We start from the raw sequence: 24,160 nt of genomic DNA, 5'->3' as shown, positions 1-24,160 counted from the left end.
CCAGAAATAATATTCGGAAGACTCATTTTAGTGCACAAGCCCTTCTGTACATAAAGACATAGCACTCAGGGAAAGAGTGCAGAGCTGTGAACCAGTGGCCTCTAAATAATACATTCAGTTCTTCTGTTTGCAACCTCTGGTAGTCACTTTGCCAGCTTCCTTGGGCCAGAGGGAGAAATTCTTCTTATCATCAACTCCTCTGCAAGTCCATGCATTTATGTGTAGGTTTAGTGCCTATACTGCTGTAGATTGCAACCACTGAGAATTACCATGCTCACTGCAAGAACAGCATAATTTCAAGATACAAAGGAAATTTAAAAAGAAAAAGTAAATTAGCATTCCCTTTCTCCAACACACTTGTATTGAAAAAAAAAGTTAGTGTTTCTTTGTGTTGAAAGTGAAGGATGAACTCCCTATCTCTCCCACATTAGGGAATCCCTGTGAAAGCAGGAGGACACAGCTACCACTCCTGACTGCAAGTCCTGCTTATCAACTGACTAAATGAAGCAAGGGCCTTCACTACCAGCAAATAAATGAGAGCCAGCTTTACTGCATCATCCTTATTTATCTGTGCTGTCACTCCTCATCAGTATACAGTGAGCACCATTAGGCAGGGAAAAAATAGACCCAAACTTTCTGACAAGCTAAGATTTTTGATTTTATTAAAGCAGTAAGGAACCAAGCAAATAGCATTAACAGGAGAAAAAAATTACCCACACAGACTGAAAGAGGGTATGTTTGTCAAGGTTGTACTTCCTTTTTCATGGTAACAGGTGTTTCCACTTTTGAGAAACTATGTTTTTAAAGAATAACAATTTGAGAACAAACGTAAATCAGTTCATCTTCACAGTAAGTTTCCTGTTTAATTTAATACTACAAATATTATTAAATACTACAGAAATGCAAACAACAGGAGAACTTACATCCTTTTTTACCCCAGAGGATGCAAGACTCTCTAATTCTCCATAGGGTACAAAAGGTCTATTTCTGATGGAATCTGAACCTGAGTGAAAGTTTATGCTGCTGTCACAGCTGAGCTTGCTTCCAAGTTTCCAGGCTGTAGCTCAGCAAAGGGTTAAGAGCAGAACACTGCAGTGCTACTTCACCCACTAGGACAGCTTAAACCTGATTCCACTTAAGATAACTGGAATCTCTTCACATAGGCTAAAGGAAACTAGAACAGGATTTTAACATAACAAATCCCATAATAATGACAAGCAAGATCGAGTCAGGCAGAATTTAATTATTATGATCTTTGCTAGACTCAACCAGGATTGATTCCTCAGTTTTTGCATGCAGTTTCACACACCATCTGTACAGGGCTGTTGAGCAACATTGTGAATCCTTGAGGGCTATGCTGGAGAGTAGGTTAACAGTGTATTTTAAAAGAAGAACAGTACCTATTTACTATGTAAACTGGGCATTCTGAAGCACCTGGGGCGTTCATTAGCAATGACCCTTTCCAGTGCAGGCCAGAACAATTTCACTAAAGAAATCAGCAACCATTTCTTGCACAAAGTCCATCCCCAGTGGCACAGCTACAAGCTATTTTAACATGTAATTCTTTGGCTTGGGTATTTAAAGGATTTCAGCTCTTTCAAGACCAGGGCAAACAAACAAAAGGAGCATAAATATATAATTGTGAAAAAGACCAACCTTTACATGAATCATCCTCAATGGGCTGCTTGAAAGCCGTTATGTCATTGAAAGTGCAAAGAAATAAAACCACTTTATCTTGCTCATTTCGAATTGGAGCAATTTTCACAAAGAACCAGACAGGTGTTCCTGGAAACAAACACATCAAAGAGTTGGTCAATGGCAGGCAGTACAGTAAACGTGCCAGTTTAGATGCTTACATCTCAAATCAGCCATCTGTAAAAGTTACTTTAATGTTGGCTTTTTTTACAAACACCTATTTGGAAAAATAACAAAGCAGCTGACAAGTCTGTTATTTACATTCTCTGCTCTGTCTCTTCTTAGCTTTTTAATCTTCCAGGAATCAAACTATTTCTAAACTTCACCTGCAAAGTTAACATTTGAACTTAAGAACTGCTTTGTGATCTCCTGGAAGAAGAGTGCCATGTGTGGAAAGGCTGCACACAAGAGTGTCTTGCTGGTTCTTACAGGATTTGAGAACAGGCCAGCTGTGCCTAGGATGTGAGCATAACACAGAGTCTCAATTCAGGAATATGACCAGTTTGGTCAACTTTTTAATTCCCTGCCAACAAGGAATGCCCTAAAAAAGACCATGCCCTAACTACTATAGTAGCCTATGTCTAGCTTCAGAGCTGGGCTCTGGGAGCTCTGGCCCAGCCTGCAAATCCCTCCCATGTAAGGGAAAACCTTCACAAGCTGCTTTCCAGCTTGCCTTGGCCTGAGCCTGCTCCAAATCACTCCAGTGTGAAGCAAGACTCCACTGAATTCAGGAGTGAATAAGCCACTAGGACCAGAACACATGAAGCTGTGGATGGGATCAAGCTGTACTGCATAGAACTGCACTTTTCTAATTACTGCAGCAGATGAACTGCTAATTAAAACTGCTTGAGAGATTAAAGTCTGCACATTGCAGAAAAAGATGGTCCCAAAACACGACCCTTCAGATGCTGCTGCTGCCATTCCTCCTTGACCTCTACCCACACAGATCACCTTGAGGAGAGAATCCGTCAGTCAGCCCTGCCTTTCCATATTTCTGACAGTTCTCCTGAGACTGCTAAGAAGACCCTAGTGAAACCAATGAAGTTCCATGTAACAAGGCAGTGTCTACCACTTGTTTCACAAAACTCACCACAGATTTTAGTGATATTTGAGTATAAGCTGATTGGAGGGCTCAGAACAAAGCACTTGGCTCCTGTGTGCAATAACATGATTTCCCTGAAGGCACCATTTTTAGGTCTGCAGTCTTAACTTTAGACAAAAAAGATAACTTCTCCAACTCTGAGGTACATCACAGTAGGGACACTCCAGATCTCAGCCTTCAGGGAGTTTGTACATGGGTTTTCAGACTGTCCCTACACCCTCAGAGATGATGAAAACAACTCATCATTGCCTTTGCAAGCACAAGAAGTAAGAGACAAAGAGGATTTAGGCTTGCTTGCTGAGAGCAATTTTTTTTTTTTTTATGTGTCCTTTTTGAGATTTGTTAGGAGAGAAGGATCTACATACCAGGGGCCAAAATAAGATCAGGATCAGCAGGAGCTTGACCCTCTGGGAAAGCCAGAAGAAAGAGCACCACACAATCTTTGTCACTCATGTGGCAAAGTCTATTTTAGAAAGAGTGATCTTAGAAGACTATTTCATTTCTTTCTCAGTCACAGAACCCTTCTCTGTGCTAGTAATCAAATTCTCTTTCACCTGAATTGCTCAGTATTTTAACATGAGTGTGACATGGTATATTTCATGCAATAGTTTTTAGTAAAGGGCAGCTTGTGTTTCCTGGCTGTCAAAGGGTCACAAGAAAACCTCAGGTATCTTACAAGTTGCTGTCCAAAAAAGGAAAAAAAGGCAACTTTTTTCCCACCTATTTTAATATAAGAGTGAGTGTTGTTACCAGTGCCTCACCTGGCTGTTTCCCAGCCTCAGTGCTGAGCAATCTTTTCTGGCTACAGAAAGGTAGGGCATCTCCAAAACCCATGGACAGCTTCCATAAACCAGGTTCAATTCCTAAGGCTCCCACTGTGCCTGCATAACACACAAGCACTTTCAAACTCTGGCTGAGATTCCATGCCATATGTACAGCCATTTCTATAAACAGCAGGATCTATGATGCATGGAGGCCTCTGCTCAAAAAGCAGAGAAATCCAGATGGAATCACTGGTGGCCATTTCTGAAATATGCCTGCATGGCAGAAAGTATTCAAGGGTCAACATACTCTTTTGTTTTTTTTAAAGAGTTAACATTCCTGAACAACTCCTTCCTAAAAAGCATGGACAAACAAACATGCTAAGTGTGAAAGAAGATTCAGCAAAGTAACTGTGCCAGTAAAATCATCACTAACTTGCTAATGAGCTTAGAAGACACTGCCACAAAGCAGCCAACAGCAATTTTCTAGACAGTAACACCCTTTACACTACCCTTTCTCAAGAGCTCCTAAAATTGCCTAGCTCAGTTTCTTCTTGCCTACTTGTTTTTCCCAACTTCACATGTGAACTATTCTGAGGCTGATCAAATCCATATCCTGCTTTTACTGAGCCTCCTTGATGATGAACTGCTTTCCATTTAACCCACTTCAACACCCTTCACTAACACTGCAACTTTTTAATCAGACAGGATTGCCATCAAGAGCCTTGCTTTTTGATCTTTATCTACGTGTACTTTTTTTGAGTACAGATTTTTTTTCCCCTCCCCAAACCACTTTGTATTGTTTTACTACATCAAGTGTGGCTCTATTCTGCTACAGGCTGCTCACAATATTAACCATCGAGGCTGAATTAGACACTCAGTTTCTTCTCTGCCTCTCATAGCTATAAAAACTTACTACTGTGCTTTTGAAGATGCTGTACTCAACACAGAAAGGATGCAATTCACCCTCCTAGCCTGGCTATTTGTCAGATGCATGATGTCACCTTCCCTTTATGATTATGCTATAGGATGTTGTTGCAAGAATTTCCAAACATGTTCTGAATGCAGCAAGAAGACTTTTCTCAATAACCTGTCGAAGGCTGCTGCAGGGCAAGGAGCTTTTATCAGCAGGGTTTTTACTTTCTGACTCCCTTGACTCCCACTCATGTGTTGCATTATTTATAGGAAGAAGGAAGACAAAACACTTTTTTACCTGGAACAAAGTGTATAACTTAGTGATACACCCCATAGGCTAAAAGATAGAGCCAGATGTTCTTGAAAGCTAAAAGTAGGCGTGTTTGATGAAATGCACAATTTGGGTACCCTTGTAATTTCCAGAGTACCACTATCAGAGCAAAATGCAAAATCAAAATGGTACACAGGACCTGCAGAAGTCATCTTCTAGTTTGGGATCTACACTGTAACACTACAAAGACAGAAATAAGTAGATGGAAAATTCTGTATCTGCCTCCACAACATTGTACTTTCCCTGCTGTGCATTCCCTAACATCTTGTCAGCGTTCTCTTGTGAATAGGAGACAAGTGGATATAAAAATACAGCCATGAGGTGAGTGCTCACAGTGGGCTTTCCACAGTGCTCTGCAACCAGGAGCTCATTCACAGCAGAACTGAGATCTGAAACGTGGGAACACACCAAATGGCTCAGCCAAGAAGTGGCCATGCTCAGCTTTTGTGCTGCATACCAGTTTAATTATCAGAAGAATTTTACTTCTTAAACAGTTTATTTAACTATTAAACAGGAAATCCTAAAGTATAAACTACTTATAAATCAGGTCAGAAACCAGAATTTCAATGTCCTAAAGGCAGCCCTCATGCTCTTGGTGTCAAAGCCAACATCTCTGCTCAGCCAGACAACCATAACTAGCAAGAGGCACAAAAACGGCCCTTTTAATGAAAAATGTGATTTTCAGATTCAGCCTGTGGTTATTCAGGCAGTGAAACTGCAGCATGTTCCAGAGTTCTCACAGCAAAACAAGAATAACTTCCTAGTCTGCACTGATGCACAGGCACTCAGAAAGTGTTTACCAGTGTTTCCAGCAATACATCTACTCCCATTTAAATTTTGTCTTTAGTCCTGGCAACCTCTCTCACTGGTAAAGTTCAGTGATAATGCCCGTGCACAAACAAAAAAGTAAACACTCGTGAGCTACATTGGCTTCTGTTAGGTTTGGAATCAGCAGCGAGAGGATCCAGTGTTTGTCTAGTGGCAAAGCACCAATCATGCTAGAAAAGGAAATGCCCCTTCAAAGCTGCAGGACAAGCAGTATGGACAAAGAGAAGAAATGAAAATCTACAATGAATGCCTGACAGTAGCCATAGGACCAGCCTGGCTCGTGGTACCAAAGCTACACAGCCAATCCAGAATCAACAGGTGCAGCTCTTGATAGGCTTTTATGGCCTAAGCACAGTACTTATGGTGTTGCCCTAAAGCAAAGACAATTTTAAGGGCTGTTATTCAAGTCTCAAGTCTTCTCCAGACTAACACATCCTAAATGTCTGAATTCCTTTCAATTTCCCATCTGAAAGACAAATATCTCTTCCCTATCCTTTTTTCCAGTCCTGTGTCTTTCAACAATGATATGTTCATGTTCTTGCTGGGCAGGAACACCAGCATTTCACATGCTACTTAACTTTGGTTGAATTCTTTCAGAACTTCTCACATCAAACTGAAAGAGATCTTAAAGTTCTATTCCAGCTTCTCCACAAGTATACCACTGAGCTCTCCTAAGTTTTCCCTCCTGCCAAACAAAAATAGGCTGTATGAAAATCCAGACCACTGTTTAAATGTGCTCTTTGCCCATACCTTGAGCCATTTAACCAAAGATGCCAACTGTTTTTCAAAACTACAAAACGCATACTTTCAATAAAACTGGAAACACAATTTGTCTTTCCACTAATTAAACCAAAATTAATTTTAAAATACAATGGAAAAAAATGTTTTGACAATTCAGCTGACAACTACACTGCCATTAATGAATGGGACAAGTTTCCTCTAAGCAGCATAACCTCCGCATTACTTGATAATGTCTCAGTCAAACAGGCATCAGACACACTTTGTCCTGAAGAGAAACAGTCTAGCAGTATGGAAATAGAAACATGTGCCCTTTCTCCACCAATTCCTACATGCAGCAATACAGACAGCAGGAATTAAGTTATATTAACAGCATGGCTGGCCATTACAGCCACCCCTTTTAGAGTATCACTTCTCCCCAGGTACTCAGTATGAGATTGTTTCTCTCTATCCCACACAGACTGAACAGTTTGTCCAATGTCAAACTAGCAAACCAGCTGATGAGGTGTGATCAGAGAGAGTTTGGCAAGCTATTATACCCACACAGATTTTAACCAGGTGTTCAGAGAAGCCCATGACATCTGACCGTGCAAGACAAAGAACAAAAGTCTTCCTATAGACTCTAGCTTTGAGCAGAGAGTGTACCAAATGAGAACAGACCAACTCAACCTGCAGCTCACCACTCTTTTAAAGGGTAAACCTTTAAAATACACTCCCACCACTTTTAAAGATGTTACCTTTGTGTCTTCTCTCTCTGGTGCTGGGATGCCATGGCACCTAATGCTTCTAAAGGTCAGATCTTTACATACTAAGATAAGAAAAATCAATTTTAGTCCCCAAAGGTGGAATTGCTGTTCACAAGGGTTACTCTGTGACACTGAAACAGCACAGTAGAAAACAAAGTTCAGCACACAGTCTTGTGCTGCAATAGTGCTGGCACTGTTCACCTGATTCTGAGCTCTCTGAAGAACAGAACATGAGTATACAGAAGACACAGTAAAGTTTTGAGATCTTCTGTCCATTTATGCCAGGAAAAGTACTTAAGAATTACTACTGGGAATTCTGTACATATTTGTGGAGATGACAGGTGGCCTTGCTTGCCAACACATTTGAAGACAATGACCAATGGGAATTACCAGAGTCCAAAATACCTCATTTGACCTTGCTGAAGGTAACTGAACTCACACAGATGGATTTCACAGCAGATGCACGTGTGCACACTGCTTGACAAATAAAGGAGCTACACTGCAGTGAGAGGGTGAGGAGGATACATGTCACTTGACTCCAGCACCCTCATTCTTTCCTGCTTCTCTTCCTCTGCTACAACATGGGTTAGCAAAGGTTTCCATCTGGAGACACACCAGGCACAGCACACACAAGTATAAATGGGCTTAGATGGTTTGAAAGGGGAAATTGAAACAAACAAGTGACAGTTATGAGAAACCCTTTAGTGGTGGGAAATCACAGGTCTACCACCCTGAAGTGAATTTTGCTGCCTATAAATTAGGATGGGGTTGTTTGCTTTTGAATCACTATAGAAAGCACTGGTCCCAAAGATAAATGCAAGTAGAATCTACCAAATCACTATTTTAGGTTGATTTGTCATTCTCTGACATCTGCAGGCTTTCAAATACATTGGGGGAAAAAGGGAGAAGGAAGGAGGGGAGAAGATGATGCACATGTTAAAATAAAAATTTTAAAAATCAAATTATCAAATTAAAAAATACACACACACACAAATATTAATGCTATTAAATTTGTTAAATGTTCAAGCACCCAGAAAACAAGAAAGTGAAGCCCAGCACAAATTGAAAGTGTATCCCAGCCTTTGGGACTTTCACCATAATATATCTACTCAGCAAAGAGCTACTGCTTTACCAAACTGCACTGCAGTGTGCAAAATAGTTACCTACAGCCAAGTCAGCATTCTGGCAAGCATTCTGCTGGTCCTATCAGTAGAGAACTTCTGAGACAAAAAAAAAAAAGGTGTCTTAACACTCCCTCTGCAGCACAGCTGCAGACCATAAGCAATGGGAATGCCTCTGCTCAGACAGGGGACACTTAAAGACTCTTTCTAACTCTTGGTGCACTTCACCTTGGACGAGTTCACCCCACTTCAAATATTCTTCCACTAAAGTAGGTCAAGTACTGCATAGAAAAAGGGGTTAGATTTCAATTGGACATCACCTCTTCAGAGGCAGATAGAAGCAAGTGAATTTTGTATTCTTACATAAATTTACTTCATCAATAATGAAAGCAAGTGCATATAGAACAAGCCTACTTTTGCACTGCCTGTATGTCAGACCTACATTGTAGATGAAATACAAAACAAAGAAAATCCAAGCTGAATTTATTCAGCCATTTTTAACTCATGAGGCTGACCATAAAGTGTAAAAACAAATGGATGACAAAGTCTCATAAGAAGTTAGATGCTTAAAACACAGCAATTCAGGTAAGGTAAGATATTACTAAGTCTAAATATAAAATATTTTCTAATACACTAGCTGTACCACTCCTTGGAATAAGTTAATTTATCTCCACTAACTTCAGATTTAGTAATGTTTTAATTTTCCCATATAAAAATAAACAATACTTCCAGCATCACTGGGTGCTCACATCTAATTAAACAATGGAACTGAAGCTTTCATGTGAAATTACTGTCAGTCTTTCTGTTGTCATTTTGCAGTCCTGATTAAAGAAAGCTTTCACTTTGTCTCCTTCCAGGTATGACAATGAATCCCCACTGAATGCAACTGGATGGCATCAAAGCAACAAAGACAAAAATCTGGTGGCTATGCTCCTGTTTGCTCTAATTGCTTCCAATTATCCTGAAGAAGCTCTGTATTTCTGGGAAGCAATTCTCCCAGGGAATCAGGGAATAACAATGATTTTTACATATCTGCTAAGTTATCCAGGGCCTAGCCCAAGGAATCATCAAATCTCTATCACATCTTAATTTCAAGTTCTGAAAACAGGGAGTATAGTCACCTTTGGATGTGAGGAGGACTGGACAAAGCAAGGGTAGAGGCAGCATCCATAAATGCAAACATAATGAAGGCAGGAAACTGTATGTTGTTTCTAGAGTTAATACTGTGAACTGTAATGAAATCTGTGGGTATACTATACCTATCAACAGCTGGATGGGGTACTCTTATTAAACCAAGTAAATACTAACACTGGCTCATGACCATGGAGAGTGCCATGTAAAAAAATAGCCTATCACTTCTAGTAGCATCATTAAATATCAATCTGCTTTTACATGTAAGACCAGGGAATAATTGTTTCTCAGCAAAAGAAAAAAATAGCTGCTGCTCCCAAAAGTACAAGATTGACTTGCACTACATACATCATTATTAACTCAAAACTCCTATTTTGTTTTCCTTTTTTCCTCCAAAAGGATAGAGACTGTACTGTTAAAACAGCCAGAATTACATTAAATGTGCAGGCTGTGGAAAATGTACCAATTATCCAACAACTCAAAACTGGGAAAAAAAATTGCTATTTGTCATGTCTGTTAGTTTATAAGGAGGCAGTAGACAGGTAAAGAACAAGAAAAATCTATTTCCCTGGCTAATTTGAAAAAGAAAAATAGAATGAGGAAATAACAGAGACACTAAACAGAAGAAACAAAGAGCAGGAAAAAAGATATCTAACAACATTGAGGGTCCTTTCCCAAGATTTCAAACTGAGAGCTGGTTAGAACCTATCAGGTTCATTATCTGAACTATTGCCATAGTTGCAGGCAGAGGTAAGGTGACCACAAAGAAAAGGCCACTTAGCAGTCTGGGTGCTAAGTGACTGGTAAATAGGACAATGTTTATCTGTGATGTGGCTTATATTGAGAAAAAGTTCCGGGATGTTCCCTTTTTGGTATTTTTCAGTGAAAACTCTCTAGTGTTATTAGTCAATCTCTGTAACAGCAGTTAATGTATCTCAAAAGCTGCAAATCTAGCAAACATTAGGTGCTCTGCAGTTTGTTAAACTTGAAAGCAAGCTCAGTGCTTTCCTTTTTCCCATGCCTGTGACCCTCTGTGTCCAGAGCAGAGCCATGGCAGCTCATCACACAGCACAGCTACGGCACAGCTGCACTTCATTCGGGGCCACCTCTGGGAGGAGTGCACAGCAGGGCAGGAAATATTCCTCACTCCACGGTTACCTTGCTTTAAATCTGCATAAAAGACAGAGAGGCCCCAGGCTCTACTGCAGGCCATATGCTGCAGCATGACAGAAGAGTAGCTGCATCGTCTCTTGGTGCCAAATCACTGATAACTAAGAGAGAATTCCAGACTCTCCTAGATCCCAGGACTGCAGCTTATTTACTTGGGTTTGGATGCATAGATGTGAGCTGCATATGGTCCCCACGGCCACAAGCTGAGCTAGGAACAGAAATCAGCTTTTAGAAAATAGGTAAATATTGGAGGCAGGTAGCCCTAGCAGGAAAGAAGCACAAAGCAGGGTCATAGAGACTCTGCATACAGGCAGTACCAGCTTCATTATTAGAAGGCAAAAATGTTAAGAGCAAAATAAGTTACAGAATGCAATTATTTCAGGTTAACATCTGGCTAGGCTGAAGATCTCAGTGTATTTACACTTTAGGTGACACAGATTAAGTAGATTTAGTATTTTCATCTTCATTAAGTAGATGAAAATAACTGCATGACATAGTCCACTAGATGATACACCAAGTTTGGGGCAAGTAGCTCATCTGCTGATATGTGCACTTACAGACAGACTGAATTTCCTAGGAAAAAAATCATATGCAAATTAAAGATTTTTTTGTCCAAGACAAAAGACATTTCATCTGAAAACATCAGAATTAGTTCAGTTTCTAAAACAAAAGATGGGTTCTTTTTATTCCAAAATTACTATATACTGTCTTTGCTATATCAGGTTGGTAAAAACTAAGAAAGTATGTTCTCTGTAGTGGAAACTTGCCTAAACCTAGCTTGTGTACTACATTGTTGATGGGATCTTCAGTGTTGTCTTAAAGCATCACAGACAAATTACTCTAAATGTCAGAACATATTAGAAAACTTCCTCTCCCTCCCTGAGTGACTTTCATCTCTAATGTTCTCATTTCTTCCTTTCAGATCAAGTGGCAGAACTGGGGCTTATTTAGCCCTAGATAAAGCACTGTCCTCCAGGGTGACAGAATTGCAGTTTACACTGTAATTAACAACTTTGCACACCTACATTAATGAACAAACCAATTGACTACTTACTGTTCTTCTTGTACATCAAGATTTCAAAGGAGTTCATCTCATAGTTCTCAAATGTTTGCCGGACCTTGTCAATTGTATCTTTATCTGTCAGCTCTCCATACATAAAACTGCAAATAGATGGAGAAATTCAAGTCAGATACCAGACAAAGACACAAAGCCATTTGTTTACCCTGTAAAAGAGACCTATTTAGAAATGGCTCTTCTTTGATTTTGTTTCACCTGGAAAGCATATTTGACAGACGTAGCCCCAGGAGATAAAAGACAAAACTGGAATAAACAGATTACTTTTCTCCTCAAGCAACAGGCACAACACTACAAGCTATTTAACAGAAAATAAATCTGTTCTCAAATACCTGCAGGTGCTGCTTTTTTGCATAACTTCTGCTCTGTGATATCCTGATAACTTGCAAAATCCATCGTTGCTGTACACAATGGGCCAATCCACAATCTGGGCATTACCCAAGACAAAATTAGTATCTGTTTGAAAAAACACATCAGTTAGACATTAGTCAAAGCTATGGTTGCATTAGGGGAAATACTCATTTCACAGCCCAATCCCAAGTGCCTCAGCCCCTGCACAATTTTCCCAGATATCATTCCCACTGCAGTCAATAGGATTATTCCTGGTTTTAATTTAAGTAAATTTTTATTTTTAAAGAAGTGTTAATTACTCAGAGCATAAATAAAACACACAATGGTTAAGCAGCTAAAATTCATCTCTTGACTGAGGACAGATCCACCACACTGTTACCCTTTGTGCCACATGGACTGATCCACATGGCACTCAGTTTGAATGTGAGGCCTCTTCCAAGGTGGCCAAACCCACACAGGAGCAAGACCTCTCCTCCCTGAATGCAGACACGGGGGCTCCTCTCAGCACTGCCTTCACTGCTGGCCACGCAAGCTCAAATACTTGTGTGCAGCACAGCACTCCAAACTAAGGGAGAGCAATTACACTGGCAGAAGGAACTCCTTGTTTGCAATACAAGCCAGAAGGAGATTCAATCAGTATTAAAGAGAGAGAGAAAAAAGAAAAAAGAGCAGGATTCACGCCTCCATTCTTGCTGGGGCTGTGCATGCCACATTTTTTATGATTGCCAACTCGAACCTACACCTGAGCCAAGACAGACAGCAGTGCTGTTCCCTGGGCATTGGCAGGCAGCAGGAGATGGTGGCTCCTGTCACAGCTGCAGAAACCCTCTGGCTTTTGGAAGAAAGGCTGGCCAGTCACATGAGATCAAGAGGCACTCATTTCTAAGGAGAGCCCTTACGGGAGGCCACCACACTGTCTACTTTTCAGTGTCAACTCCCAGCTGCTCACACATCCATAGATCTCACTAATGCTTCTTCCAACCAAATGGCATTTTACCTATTAATTGCAGAGAGTTTAGTTTGTTTCAATTTCCCAATCTTTTACCCCAAACTTCAAGTGTGTTTAAATAAAGCAGACCTGTAGCTGGCTAAATCCACTGCCCAATTCCACAAGCATGATTAAATGTATTTTCATACACTCTTTAGAGTGAAATCCACCAGTAATATAATTTCAGGATATTTTAGCTGCTTTGTTTCTCACAATCCCTTTTAAATACCATGGGTTTTGCTTAGCTGAAGCACTTTCTCCCCAGTTGAAGCACTTCTCTTTTACCCCTTCCTACAAATAAGTAAGCCAAGTCATTTCACACTGCTAAAGCAAGTGCTTTTGAGTGTCTGTTATAAACACTACATTAGACTGTGATTGTATATTTTAAAATTTCATCAGGAAGTACAAAAATGACCCCAAAAAAAGGCAAATACAAATGTTAGGCGAGGTCCTGCCCTGGTCTGAATAGTGTTATTCTATGCATGAATTGCTTAAGAATTGCTTCTGACTACCTTCCCTTCTCAAAAGGTAAATTTCCCCTCTCTACACCTCCTAAAGAGTTCCTGTTAATAATTTGCCTGCCTTTCACACTTAAACCTTACTGTCTTCAGATAAATAATCTCTTCATTTTTTCATTGAAGGCTATATAGGACACATTTCTGATAACCATCACTTGTGATAATACTACTTTTATCTATCCTTGCAAGGCTTCTGTAAGTTAAAACAATGTTCTTGTCTCTTATTTACAAGTGAAAACAAAGCCCTAAATCCACAAGGGATTTAAGCCCCAAAAGTTGAGACTGCAACAGTCTAGTCTCTAGATGCCCAGCTCTCAAGGTCTTGGGAGCTGGAAGCTCTGTGAGCAGTGTTGGAGAGGAGAACTGAAAAACTTCAGCACAGCAAGTAGAAATCTGACCACGTCAAACCACAGAAAACAATGAAAAAGGGGGATATAAGGTTGGGTTTTTTTCCCTTTCGCATGTTTGTTACAATACCTAATATTTTAACCTGAGCCTAGTTCCCAAAATAGTAGATTCTTTGTCACTATTGCAGGAGCTGAAGAATCACATTCCCACTTTTGTTTTGGCCCAGCAAAGCCTGATTTTTTTGGACTGACAGTTTCCAAAGGATGCATAGAGACCATGCACACATTTCTCTCCCGCAACAGCAGTTTGGACATTCTCCTAAGAGATGTAGGCTACCTTAGGGCAGTGAAAGCTCAGCCATTATTTCAGCTCTTGAATGACTGTTCTAATCATCAAGCTACCACAGTGAACAGATGTCAACATCCTCACCACATGAGTTTTTAAGTCAGGATGACTTGGCTGTTTTATTTTATGAACCCCTATTAGACAGCACTGGGTGAGCCTCTCTAGCATGTAGAAGTACAATGTTTCATGAGAGTCCGGGCTGGGTTTAGTAGTGAGTTAGAAGGAAGCTGAGATTGTTATGTACCTATAAAGCTTTAAAGGAGAAATTTTGCACAACTATCAAACCAAAGAACAAGTCAGGGATTTTAATGATCCCATTGTTTCATAAGTGTCTCTCCTTTCTAGCTAATTCCAGCTTCATGCATCTTGACCTTTCTTTGATCCAGGCTTTACATAGCTGACAAACCCACCTAATTTCTTCAGAAGTGTCTCTGACAACAGTGTTTGGCCTGTGTGAATGCTGGCAAGACACAGCATAAAATAAGGACTCCCACTTATAGCTTCACTGCATGGCTTGTTCTGACAGACAGCCCAGAAGTAGAAGGGCTGTCCTCGTTGCTATCACTTACTTTCAATTGTGCTGACATCCTTGACAATGTGCTGCTTGAGGACAGCTCATAATCTGGTAATTTTTGCTAACATAAGAAAATACTGAATAACATCCACTGAGGCAAATACTGTCATTCCATCTGCAGGGACACAGGGTCCCAGAGACCAGGAAACAGCTGTGGCTTTGTTACACAACAAGCATGAGGGATGCTCTAGTGAACTCTGAGTGTCACAGGGCAGAGACTCTCAGGGACTCACAAGTAGGTCAGCAAGGCCAGGAAATGAGTTGGCCAGAGGAAGATGATGAAGAAATCCACTTCTAAATTATCTTCAAATATAGGGATGAAATGGACATAATAGTAATAGCAGTAGTATCAAAACTATTTAGTGACTTGAAGCACTTCTTTGAAAGGATTCAGTGAACGCCCCTACCTGGAAATCAGCTTCTATCACAATGGCACCTGTGTTACCAGTATTGCCTGGCCGAAGAAGAAGCTGTCAGCATCACTGGCCCTTCTTATGAACTCCAAGAAGACATGAACTAGAACTGGAGAGGGCAGGCTCATATAAAAGACCTGGGCTTCTGGCTTGTGTTGCATTTGGCACAGTCTGAACAAGACCTTTGGGAGGCAAGGAAATATGCAGAGGTGCAGCACAGAGCACAATGTGCTGCAGAAACACAGGTAAGAGCTGTAGCATCACAAAGGCAGCACAGTTACTTGCATGAATAGGGAAGGTTTCTGCAGCATGGGTTACTTTGTGAAGTGCGTCACTTCATATTTTCTAGCCTGCATTGTCCCCAGGTTAGTTCTGCTTACTGCAGTATACCCACATCAGCATCCACACACTCAAATGTCAGATGCAGTTTGGGTTATCACTTTAAAGTAGACATGGCCACTTAAAAGCAACAAGAAAAACATTTTAGCTCCTTCCAAAATGTAAGAATGGATTTCACTCAGTCACTGAAACCAGTACTTTCCTCCACTCAGAAAACAGACCATACAGGAAGAGTCAGAAAATGTCTTTCTAAATAACCTTGGTCCTTTTAACAGTAACAATCACAGGTGTCTAGAGCACCCATCTTACCAAAATTACTCCATCTACTGAATCTACTGTTACATTTAGTACTTGGTTTAACCAAAACTGTCCATCAACTTCCAGAATTCCTGTAGATAAGCTGCACTCACAGTCATTTATCTGGCCAGGACTAACTGACTAAAAAGTGGCCACCTCCTTGCATGAATGTGGATCAAGTTACTGAAATGTGTCCCCCCCACCACTCATTGCCTTGTACAGCTACCTATTCTCTTCCACTGCATCCCAGCCTGTGCTGTAACATGGATCTTGCCAAGATCCATGAGACCCCTCACCTCTTTCCAGAGGCCAGCACACTGGTTCCACCTTCCCTGCCCCACCAGTGATGCACAGGTGGGCATCACTGGGAAACAGTGGTAGAAGGGCAGAGACAAACATATTCAAACATATTCAAACATATTCCAACAGCCAAACATATTCCCACAGCACTGCCAGACACGTTCCCACACTGAAGGTGCTCCCTCTGCACAGAGGAAGCTGAGGGGAAACCTCTGCCCAGGCAGTTCTAGTGCAGAACTCAGTAACAAGAGGCTGGTGCCCACTTTCCCATATTTGGTTCTGTCAAATCCCCCATCGTGCTTGGGTTTGTGTAGTGCACAAATGGGATTTAAATATACCAATATGTTTTCCCACAGTACCTTTCATCGGACAAATACAATACTCACAAGGTTTGTTCCCTGAGTAAATGGAGAGCCAGGCTCATGGTGGGAAGATCTGCTCCTCACCAAACTTGCTTGTTCTCCCATGAGAGAGGAGAGGGAGGAGAGGGAGGAGAGGGAGGAGAGGGAGGAGAGGGAGGAGAGGGAGGAGAGGGAGGAGAGGGAGGAGAATTGCACTTCTCATTTGAGACCACAGCCTTACTCATGCTGGATGATGACAGCCCTGGTTATTGAGATCAGCAGGTCTTTTTTTATCCTGTCTCAAACTATTCCCATGGATCTTCAGAGGAGCAAACCTAGTTCTTTAGCATTACCAAGCACAAACCTCTCCTACAGCAGAACTAAAAGAACTGCACATCGTGTGTGTTTCTTACCCTACCCATGGAGCAGGGGTGGAGGATACAGCTACTGCTGCCTGAGCTGGGCCCAGAAGAGCAGAGATGCTGTGTCACAGCCAGGGCAAGAAATGTGCAGCAGGCAAAAATCATGTGCCACTGTCATAGCAGCAAAGATTGTCATACACTTAAGGACAAGGGACACGTGGTATTTACAAACTTGAGACTTTGCATAACAAATAGCATCATTTGGATACTGGGGGGAAAGAAGATTGTTTCATTTCTATCTAATTTCTTCCCAAAGCATAGAAATCAAACATTGTGTATAAGCAGGCCTGTCAATATTGCTAACAAAGGATAGGTATGTATGAATCTTTGCTCATGTTTAGTCTTAGCTTAGAAAAAAAAAGAGTAAACCAGAAGCACTTAGTCACACTGATTAGTTACATTGTTCAGATGTAACTTCTGAGATCAAAATATGGCCCTAAGTCGGTTCAAATAAGTCACACTGAATTTCAAGTATTTATTCAATCCTTTCTTTGCACACATGTGATTCGAGACTTGCACTTCAGGGACCAACCACATTTTCATCCTAACAGAAGTGGTGTAACTGTAGACAGAGCAAGTACAGACCTGCTCAAATGACAGAAAAACTATTGATATGGTAAATAAAAATAATAAGGAATAATTCTGCTCTTCCATCCACATCCTCCTGTGGAAGCCAGTGGTGTTGCATGAATACTCATGTTCACTCAGTATCTCCTTGTATTCATTCCTACAGTGGAAGGGCTTCAGTGCTTAAATATCCCATTGAACAACTTGATCTCTCTATAGGATAATGATATAGTGGCCTCAAAATCATCCATCCTTAATATTGAGGTCAAATTTTTTAAGCTCACTGTAAAACAAAAAACCATAAACCCCTATAGATAGGTTCATTTGGGCTGTTTTTTATAAAAGTCTTATATAACTATTTAATTTCCAAAACAAAATGGATTTAAAAGTTCCTTGGTTGCTACAGAATGAATACAATTCCCTAAATACAGACATTTCATATTTATCCAAAAATTACTTACACTGTCATGTGTACACCAGAGCAAAGTGCAAGAACAAATCAAAAAGAATTATTAAAAAATTTATATTATTGGTCTATCCACAAATAATAAGAGCAACTCTAACTAAAGCAACAACTTCAAGTGAGTCACTTTAAATCATTACAGAAAATGAATGCTAATTGCAGCCAGCAGAATAGACAAAAAAATCTACCTTTTCCATCTCAACATTCTTACTTTGCATTGTTATAGAAAATATTACATGGTAGGCATCTACCATGACAAAAGTTTAAATTGAAAATTATGCATTGTTCTAACACTTGTGGCTATAAAATCTCCGTAATTATCTATATTTTTTAAAATAAAATAAATTACTGCAGAATAACAGAACAAGAATAGCTGAAATAGCACCAAAATTGCGCCAAAGGTGTTATATGTGTTTTATGGATAGCATGATTTATCACCTCTCCTTGAAGTACTGTCCATACTGAGAAACTTTAAAAATCCAACACAACCCCTCCCCCCCCAAAAAAAAAACAACAAAAAAACCCCAACAAAACCACTAAAACACAAATCCCACAAGATTTACACACATGTGATGTCAGAATGAGATAATTAGATGATTTTCAGAAATGAGAAAATTCCTCAGTTGGTAAGAGTCAGACATTGCAGCACTCATTACAGGACAAAAGCACTGTTTAGCAGTGAGAGTTCATCATTCAGCTGGTCAGGGGGTTTGTTTTTCCCATCCCATATGATCTGAACAGTAATCCAGAAAAGGCATACTTTAGTTGCATCAATTATGAGCCTTTCTTTAATTTAAAGAAGCCATTTGATTTACTGATTATAGCCTTAAAAATATTTGAGACAAGACCTAACTCCCCACTCACTTTTATCTATGAGTTACAAAAATGCATTAACAATTCTCCAATGAATGGGTTTCATTAAGATTTGTTTTATAATCGTGTTCTAGGATTTAATGTAAAACTGGATTGATACATTGAATTATCACAAGAGAATTTCTTGAGCTTTCAGAACATTAATTTCAAAGCACATTACCTGTCATATCTGAGCTGTAAATTTTTTTTTTGCTTACTATCTATAAAAGTAATTTTAACCAAATCAGGTCGTACATTCCTAAATGCATAAAGGCACACATCCAAAACTAGACTTCTGGCCTAGTAAAAGCCAGCAGAAAAAAAAAAAAAAATTTACATTCAATTCCAGTAATACTGAGAAAAAAAAGATTGTCAATAGTGAATAGGTATTTCAACCTACTGATCAACTGTATGAAAAGCATGGATGAAAATGTATGTGTCTCCACATCTGTTAACATGGGAAAGAAGGAAGATCATGGAGCAATAAAACCCATTTTTTCATTCTCTTCTGGGAAAATGTCCTTAACACAGAACCTACAAGCTGTCCTCTTGCAGTTTCTGAAGGGCTGCTGTTTTCATTCCTCATTCTCCATTAAGTTTCCTTTGCATTTTTCTCTGGCTGAACATAAAAACAGACTTTTCCATTTCAGAAGTGTTTATAATAAAGTTAATTTCTCTCCTAGGTCTTAGATGATGGTACAAGGTTAGCATGCCCAGGATGCAAAATGTTTATTGTACTGGGGCTTTATAGCCTGTAATGAAAGCAATGCCATAAATCATGCAAATGTCTGTTATACTCAAGACCTATGTCTGAAGGTGCTTTTTCTTTCCCACACAGGGAATTCTCTGCATTCTCCATCAAAAGATGCAGGTTTGCTTCCATACCTGATGTCTCCTTAGTGTGTTCCTAGGGGATTTTGTGAAAGGAAAATTAAATTCACACAAGCCTTATGCCTTCTAACTCACCCTTCTTCCAATCTCCTTATTTTGTCCATAAATCAGAAAAGTACCTGTGACTTCCATTGAAGTACCATAGCCATGTAAACACAGGACTTACTTTTGCCATCCTTATACATGCATTACTATCACACACCTCAATGAGAATTTTGACCAAGGAAGGACTGAAGAATTCTGCTGGCATTTACATAAATAAAATACTATTTTTGTCTCCAGATATTGATGAAGCATTGGAATATCACAAATAACCACATCCTATACAATAAGCTACACCAGTTGACTTGGGTGCCCTGGCCACGATCCAGGTTTATAACTGTTATTATTACAGTGCTTGTATACTGTGGATGTATTACATTACCAAGAAAAACATTAATATCACATTAGCAATACCCATCAGGGGCTAGTGATTCTTTATATACTGCACTGTGTTACAGCATGGGCTCATTTTCTGTCCCACTGAGTGTTCTGGTCTTTAAATATTTCAATGCTTCAAAGAAATTTTTGTCAGCCAACCAATGCATGCAACATTTATTTTTCTAGTTCTGCATGGCTAGTATAGAAACACAGACTTTAAACATTAAATACAAGACTACTGGAATTCTGGTGTCCCTCATTTCAAAGAAGGACAAACCTTAAGCTCACACTTCAAGGAGAAGATCTTTGTGTGAGAAGAAATCACAGAGGACCAGACAAGCTCCACAGGTCTAGGAAGATGACATGTTGCATGTTCTTTCCTGTGTGTGCTATCTAAGGCCAGCCCATCCTCTCTTCACTCCAGTGAGTGGGAAGGAAATGCTTTGCAGCTCTAACCCTAGCACAGCTCTTTTGGCTGGCATTCAGTGCATGAGAACCTGTCTCGGTTGATTTGCAGCCTGTGAAGAAGCTCTCATTCCTAATAACCCTGAAGCAGACAATTCAGACCAAAGGAGTTGGAGGTGAGTCTTGCTGCAGAAGGTGTGCTATAAACATGAGTCAAATTTTAACCCTAATGGAAAAAACCTTGAACTTGCACATCTACATCCACTGCTACTACCTTCAGCCACAGAATGTGCATCAGCTCACCAGTCCCACATCTAACATGAAAGGCTGTCCAAAGAATTCCTTGTTAAAGCCACAGGTAAAATAATGGTGTAATTAATGCTGTCCTTAGAGAAATGCTTGCAATGCCCTTTCCTTTGTTATCACCATACAGCCCCTTCCACTGAGCTAACAGCCCCTGCCCCAAAACACTCTTTCCTCAGTCCCCCCATGACTGATGATACTCATATCATGAACAAGGTCCTTCACATGAAGCACTTAGTACATTATTTCTGTTCAGTGACAGAATTCCTCTCTTTCAAAGTGAATTCTCCACAAATTAGGAGCATTCCTGTATCTGTATCAACTCAATATCTGTTGGCACTACTCAATTTGCTTGCATATGCCAGCAAATACAAGCTTGACAACAAGCCCAAGGTTTATTGGGCAAATCCCAAATGGCGTAGACAGCTTCATTGTGGGTCACATTACTACCCAATTGAATGAAACCAAGAAAGGGGAGCCAAACCTCAAGCTTTGTGGGCCCATTTAAGCACTCATCCTGTGGGCATCCCAAATCATCTCAATGGCCAAGCAGGCAGGACAAGATGAGACATGGCCTCTGTGCTGGTCAGCACAGCCTGGCGTCAACACGAGAGAAAGGAGTCTATCCTTGTCTCTTCCAACAGACTAAGGTTAGAAAAACTGATTCATCCAACACTGGTATGTGACAGCACCACATTTCCAGCAAAGCTGGATTTGGTCCAGCAAAAACTTGAAGGCACATCACAGAAGAAACAGGGTTCACAACCTGAGTCAATTCCCTAAGCTTATCCTAGTATGTCTGATCTGTGCATCACTTCCTACCATGCTTAATCTAAAAACTTGTATTGATTACAGTCCTCAGGACTTGCTGAGCATTTGGAAACGGTGTGCTGTCATTCTACCTGTGCTGTCTAGCATCACACTCTGTTATAACACCTTCTTAATAATGGGGGAAGAGAGGAAGAAACAGAGAATAGCTTCTGCTGCATGATTCCCACTATCTCCAAGCCTCAATTGATTTATTCCATCTAGGCTTTGGCACTGAAAGGCAAAAGAGGAAATTGGTTTTTAATGAAGAAAATAATCTACAAAGTTGAGACAGTTTTGAGGAAAACCTTCAATAACTGTTGTAGGAAGATTAGAGAAGCAGCCTGAATGTGATGACATGTAACATTCATTTTAAAAGATTAAAAAAAATAAGAGGGCAAGATTCACTGTAAGACTGGAGAGTAATTTTTTCAGAAATGCAGCTTCCAACCCTTTCCCTTCTACAGGAAAGTTGCAGAGAGAAATAACCTATAAAAAGAGCCTCGCAATTTTATGTGAAAATATGGGCCTATCAAAGGCTAGTTTCCAAATAATACTGCCCAATTAAAAAAATTTGAAAATCATTACTTGGATCATTTGAGCTGTTAGCTGCTTATCAAGAGGGTTAATTGTCTTTGCCTTATCAGAACAAACTGACTGTGTTTTTAATTAATTAACTTGTCTTGTCTTCAAAAGGAGCTTGATCCTCATATTCTCAACCATACTACAAGTCCTTAATCCCTGATGTAACCCCATTGAAGTCACTAGAAGCATTAAAAATGGCACAACTTAGACTCGGGGCTTTAAAAGAAATGCACATGCCTAGGTTAAACAAATCCATGAACGCTTGCATGGTCGCCGGCTTTCAGAGGGAGCAGCTTTTGGTAAGTCCCTAAGTGAAAGAATCTGGATAGCATTAATACATATTTGCATGCAATTGTGAAATTCGAGGCATTTTCCACTCCACAGTTTTCCAATAGACAGACCTGGTAACAGTGCACTAGGGAAAAAAAAAAAAAAAAAATCTGCCCTCAGCCCTCAAAATGGCAAACTCTCTCCTCACTTACGACAAACCTTCCCTTTCAACTCGGGCAGGCAGCCCTGGCCGATGCCCCGCACCGGGCGCTCCCAGCCCAGGGACCATCTCGAATCCCCGCATCTCCTCCCGGTCCGGAGCCGCCGCCGCCCCCGCCGGACGCCCCGAGCCCCTGCCCCGGGCCGGGCGCTGCCCGCGCTGGCCCCGGGGCGCGGATCCCGGCCCGCCGGGGCTGGCTGGGCGCTCGCCGTGCCGGCGCACCTGCAGCCCGAGCCCGCCGCCGGGGCTCTCGGCAGGACCCGGGCGGCGCAGCCGGCACCGGCTCCGGCACCTGGATGCGCCGCTTCGGCGGAGCCGCCCGGCAGCGGCCGGGGCTCGGCGCCGCCGCCCGGCGCCGTCCCCGTCCAGGACGCGGCGGGCTCCGTGTGTCCGGCGAGAGCCCGCCCGCGGTGCCTCCTTACCGTTAGACCTTCGCACGATGTTCTCCAGGAACGTGTTCTGAGGCGCCACCAGCCCTCGCCTTCCCCCGGCCATAGTCGCTCAGCGGGAGCGCAGCGCGGCGCGGAGGCTCCGCTCAGGGCCGCGCCGACCCGCGCTCTGCCGCGCCGCCGCCCGCCCGCCCCGCGCGCCTCATGCCCCCGCCGGGACCGGCACCAGCGGCTGTGCGGCACCGCCGCCGCCGCCTCCCGCGCACCGCAGCCCCGCGCCGCCGCCGGCCCGCCCCGCAGCGACCCCCGCCGGCCGCCGCCGCGCCGCAACGCCGGGGCTGCAGCGCCATCGTCTGGGCCCGGCGCCGCGGGAGCGCTCGGCCCGTCCGCGGCAGAGCGGCGCCGTCCGCCGGCCTCTTGCCCCGCTCAGGGGCGGCTGCCGCCCTGCTCGACCCCTCGCCGGTGCGCCCCGGGGGATGACAAATGCGAAGCGTTTAAAGACCGCTGACAAACTCCCGGCAGGCGCTCTCTTTGGCGGCGGAGGCACCCCCATATCCCACCCCGGTGGATCGCCGCGAAGCTCCGGAGTGTTTGCTCGCCGCCCTCATCCTGGGTCGCGCTTCACGCTTCATGATTTCTGTTAGAAGGGTACTTGGTATTAAGTGGTCAAACTGATTAACAGCTCCGTGGAAGCAGCGAGACAAACTGTTTAAGTACAACCTTTCTCAGGTCTTGAACGCTCTGAGATATTTAACTGACATCAAGTTTTCAGAGATTAATCGACTTTGTTGTTCTCCCATACCAATCTATCATCTATAAATGGAAAATACTCAGCTCTTTTAAATTTAAGGCATATTTCTTTTCTTGCTGGCACTGGCATTTACTTGCTGTAATGCCTCATTAAGTGAAACACCTTCAGGCTCCGCAGCTCAAGGTATATTGGAGGCATGGAGAGTATGTTTCTGCATGTTCATGTGCTTGAGGAAAAGCTATTTCTCACAGCATGAGCAAATAAAGTATGGCAAACGCGATGGCCTGTGTCAGCCGGGATTTTTAACCACTACCACTGCTCTCACAGAATTCTGGCAGTGCCCAGCTTGCTCTCTCCTGGGAAAGGCTTGGGCCAGGAGCACAGCACC

The 24,160-nt window shown here is 41.8% G+C and overlaps 1 protein-coding gene across 1 annotated transcript in view; it reads right to left on the bottom strand.

Moving 5' to 3' along the window:
• The window catches only part of KCNH1 (potassium voltage-gated channel subfamily H member 1), a 175,360-nt gene extending 152,153 nt beyond the window's left edge, over nucleotides 1-23,207 (bottom strand). The window contains exons 1-4 of the mRNA XM_021547543.3: nucleotides 23,055-23,207; nucleotides 11,946-12,069; nucleotides 11,593-11,699; nucleotides 1,657-1,785 (exon numbers count right to left, since the gene is read on the bottom strand). Coding sequence (XP_021403218.2) covers nucleotides 1,657-1,785; nucleotides 11,593-11,699; nucleotides 11,946-12,069; nucleotides 23,055-23,127 — 433 coding nt within the window. The 5' untranslated portion in view covers nucleotides 23,128-23,207. The remainder of the gene's footprint in view (nucleotides 1-1,656; nucleotides 1,786-11,592; nucleotides 11,700-11,945; nucleotides 12,070-23,054) is intronic.
• Nucleotides 23,208-24,160: the final 953 nt, after the last annotated feature.

Source organism: Lonchura striata, chromosome 3 (genome assembly GCF_046129695.1).
Source record: "Lonchura striata isolate bLonStr1 chromosome 3, bLonStr1.mat, whole genome shotgun sequence".
NCBI classification, from domain to species: Eukaryota; Metazoa; Chordata; class Aves; order Passeriformes; family Estrildidae; genus Lonchura; species Lonchura striata.
This window is presented reverse-complemented; position numbering and strand designations above follow the sequence as displayed.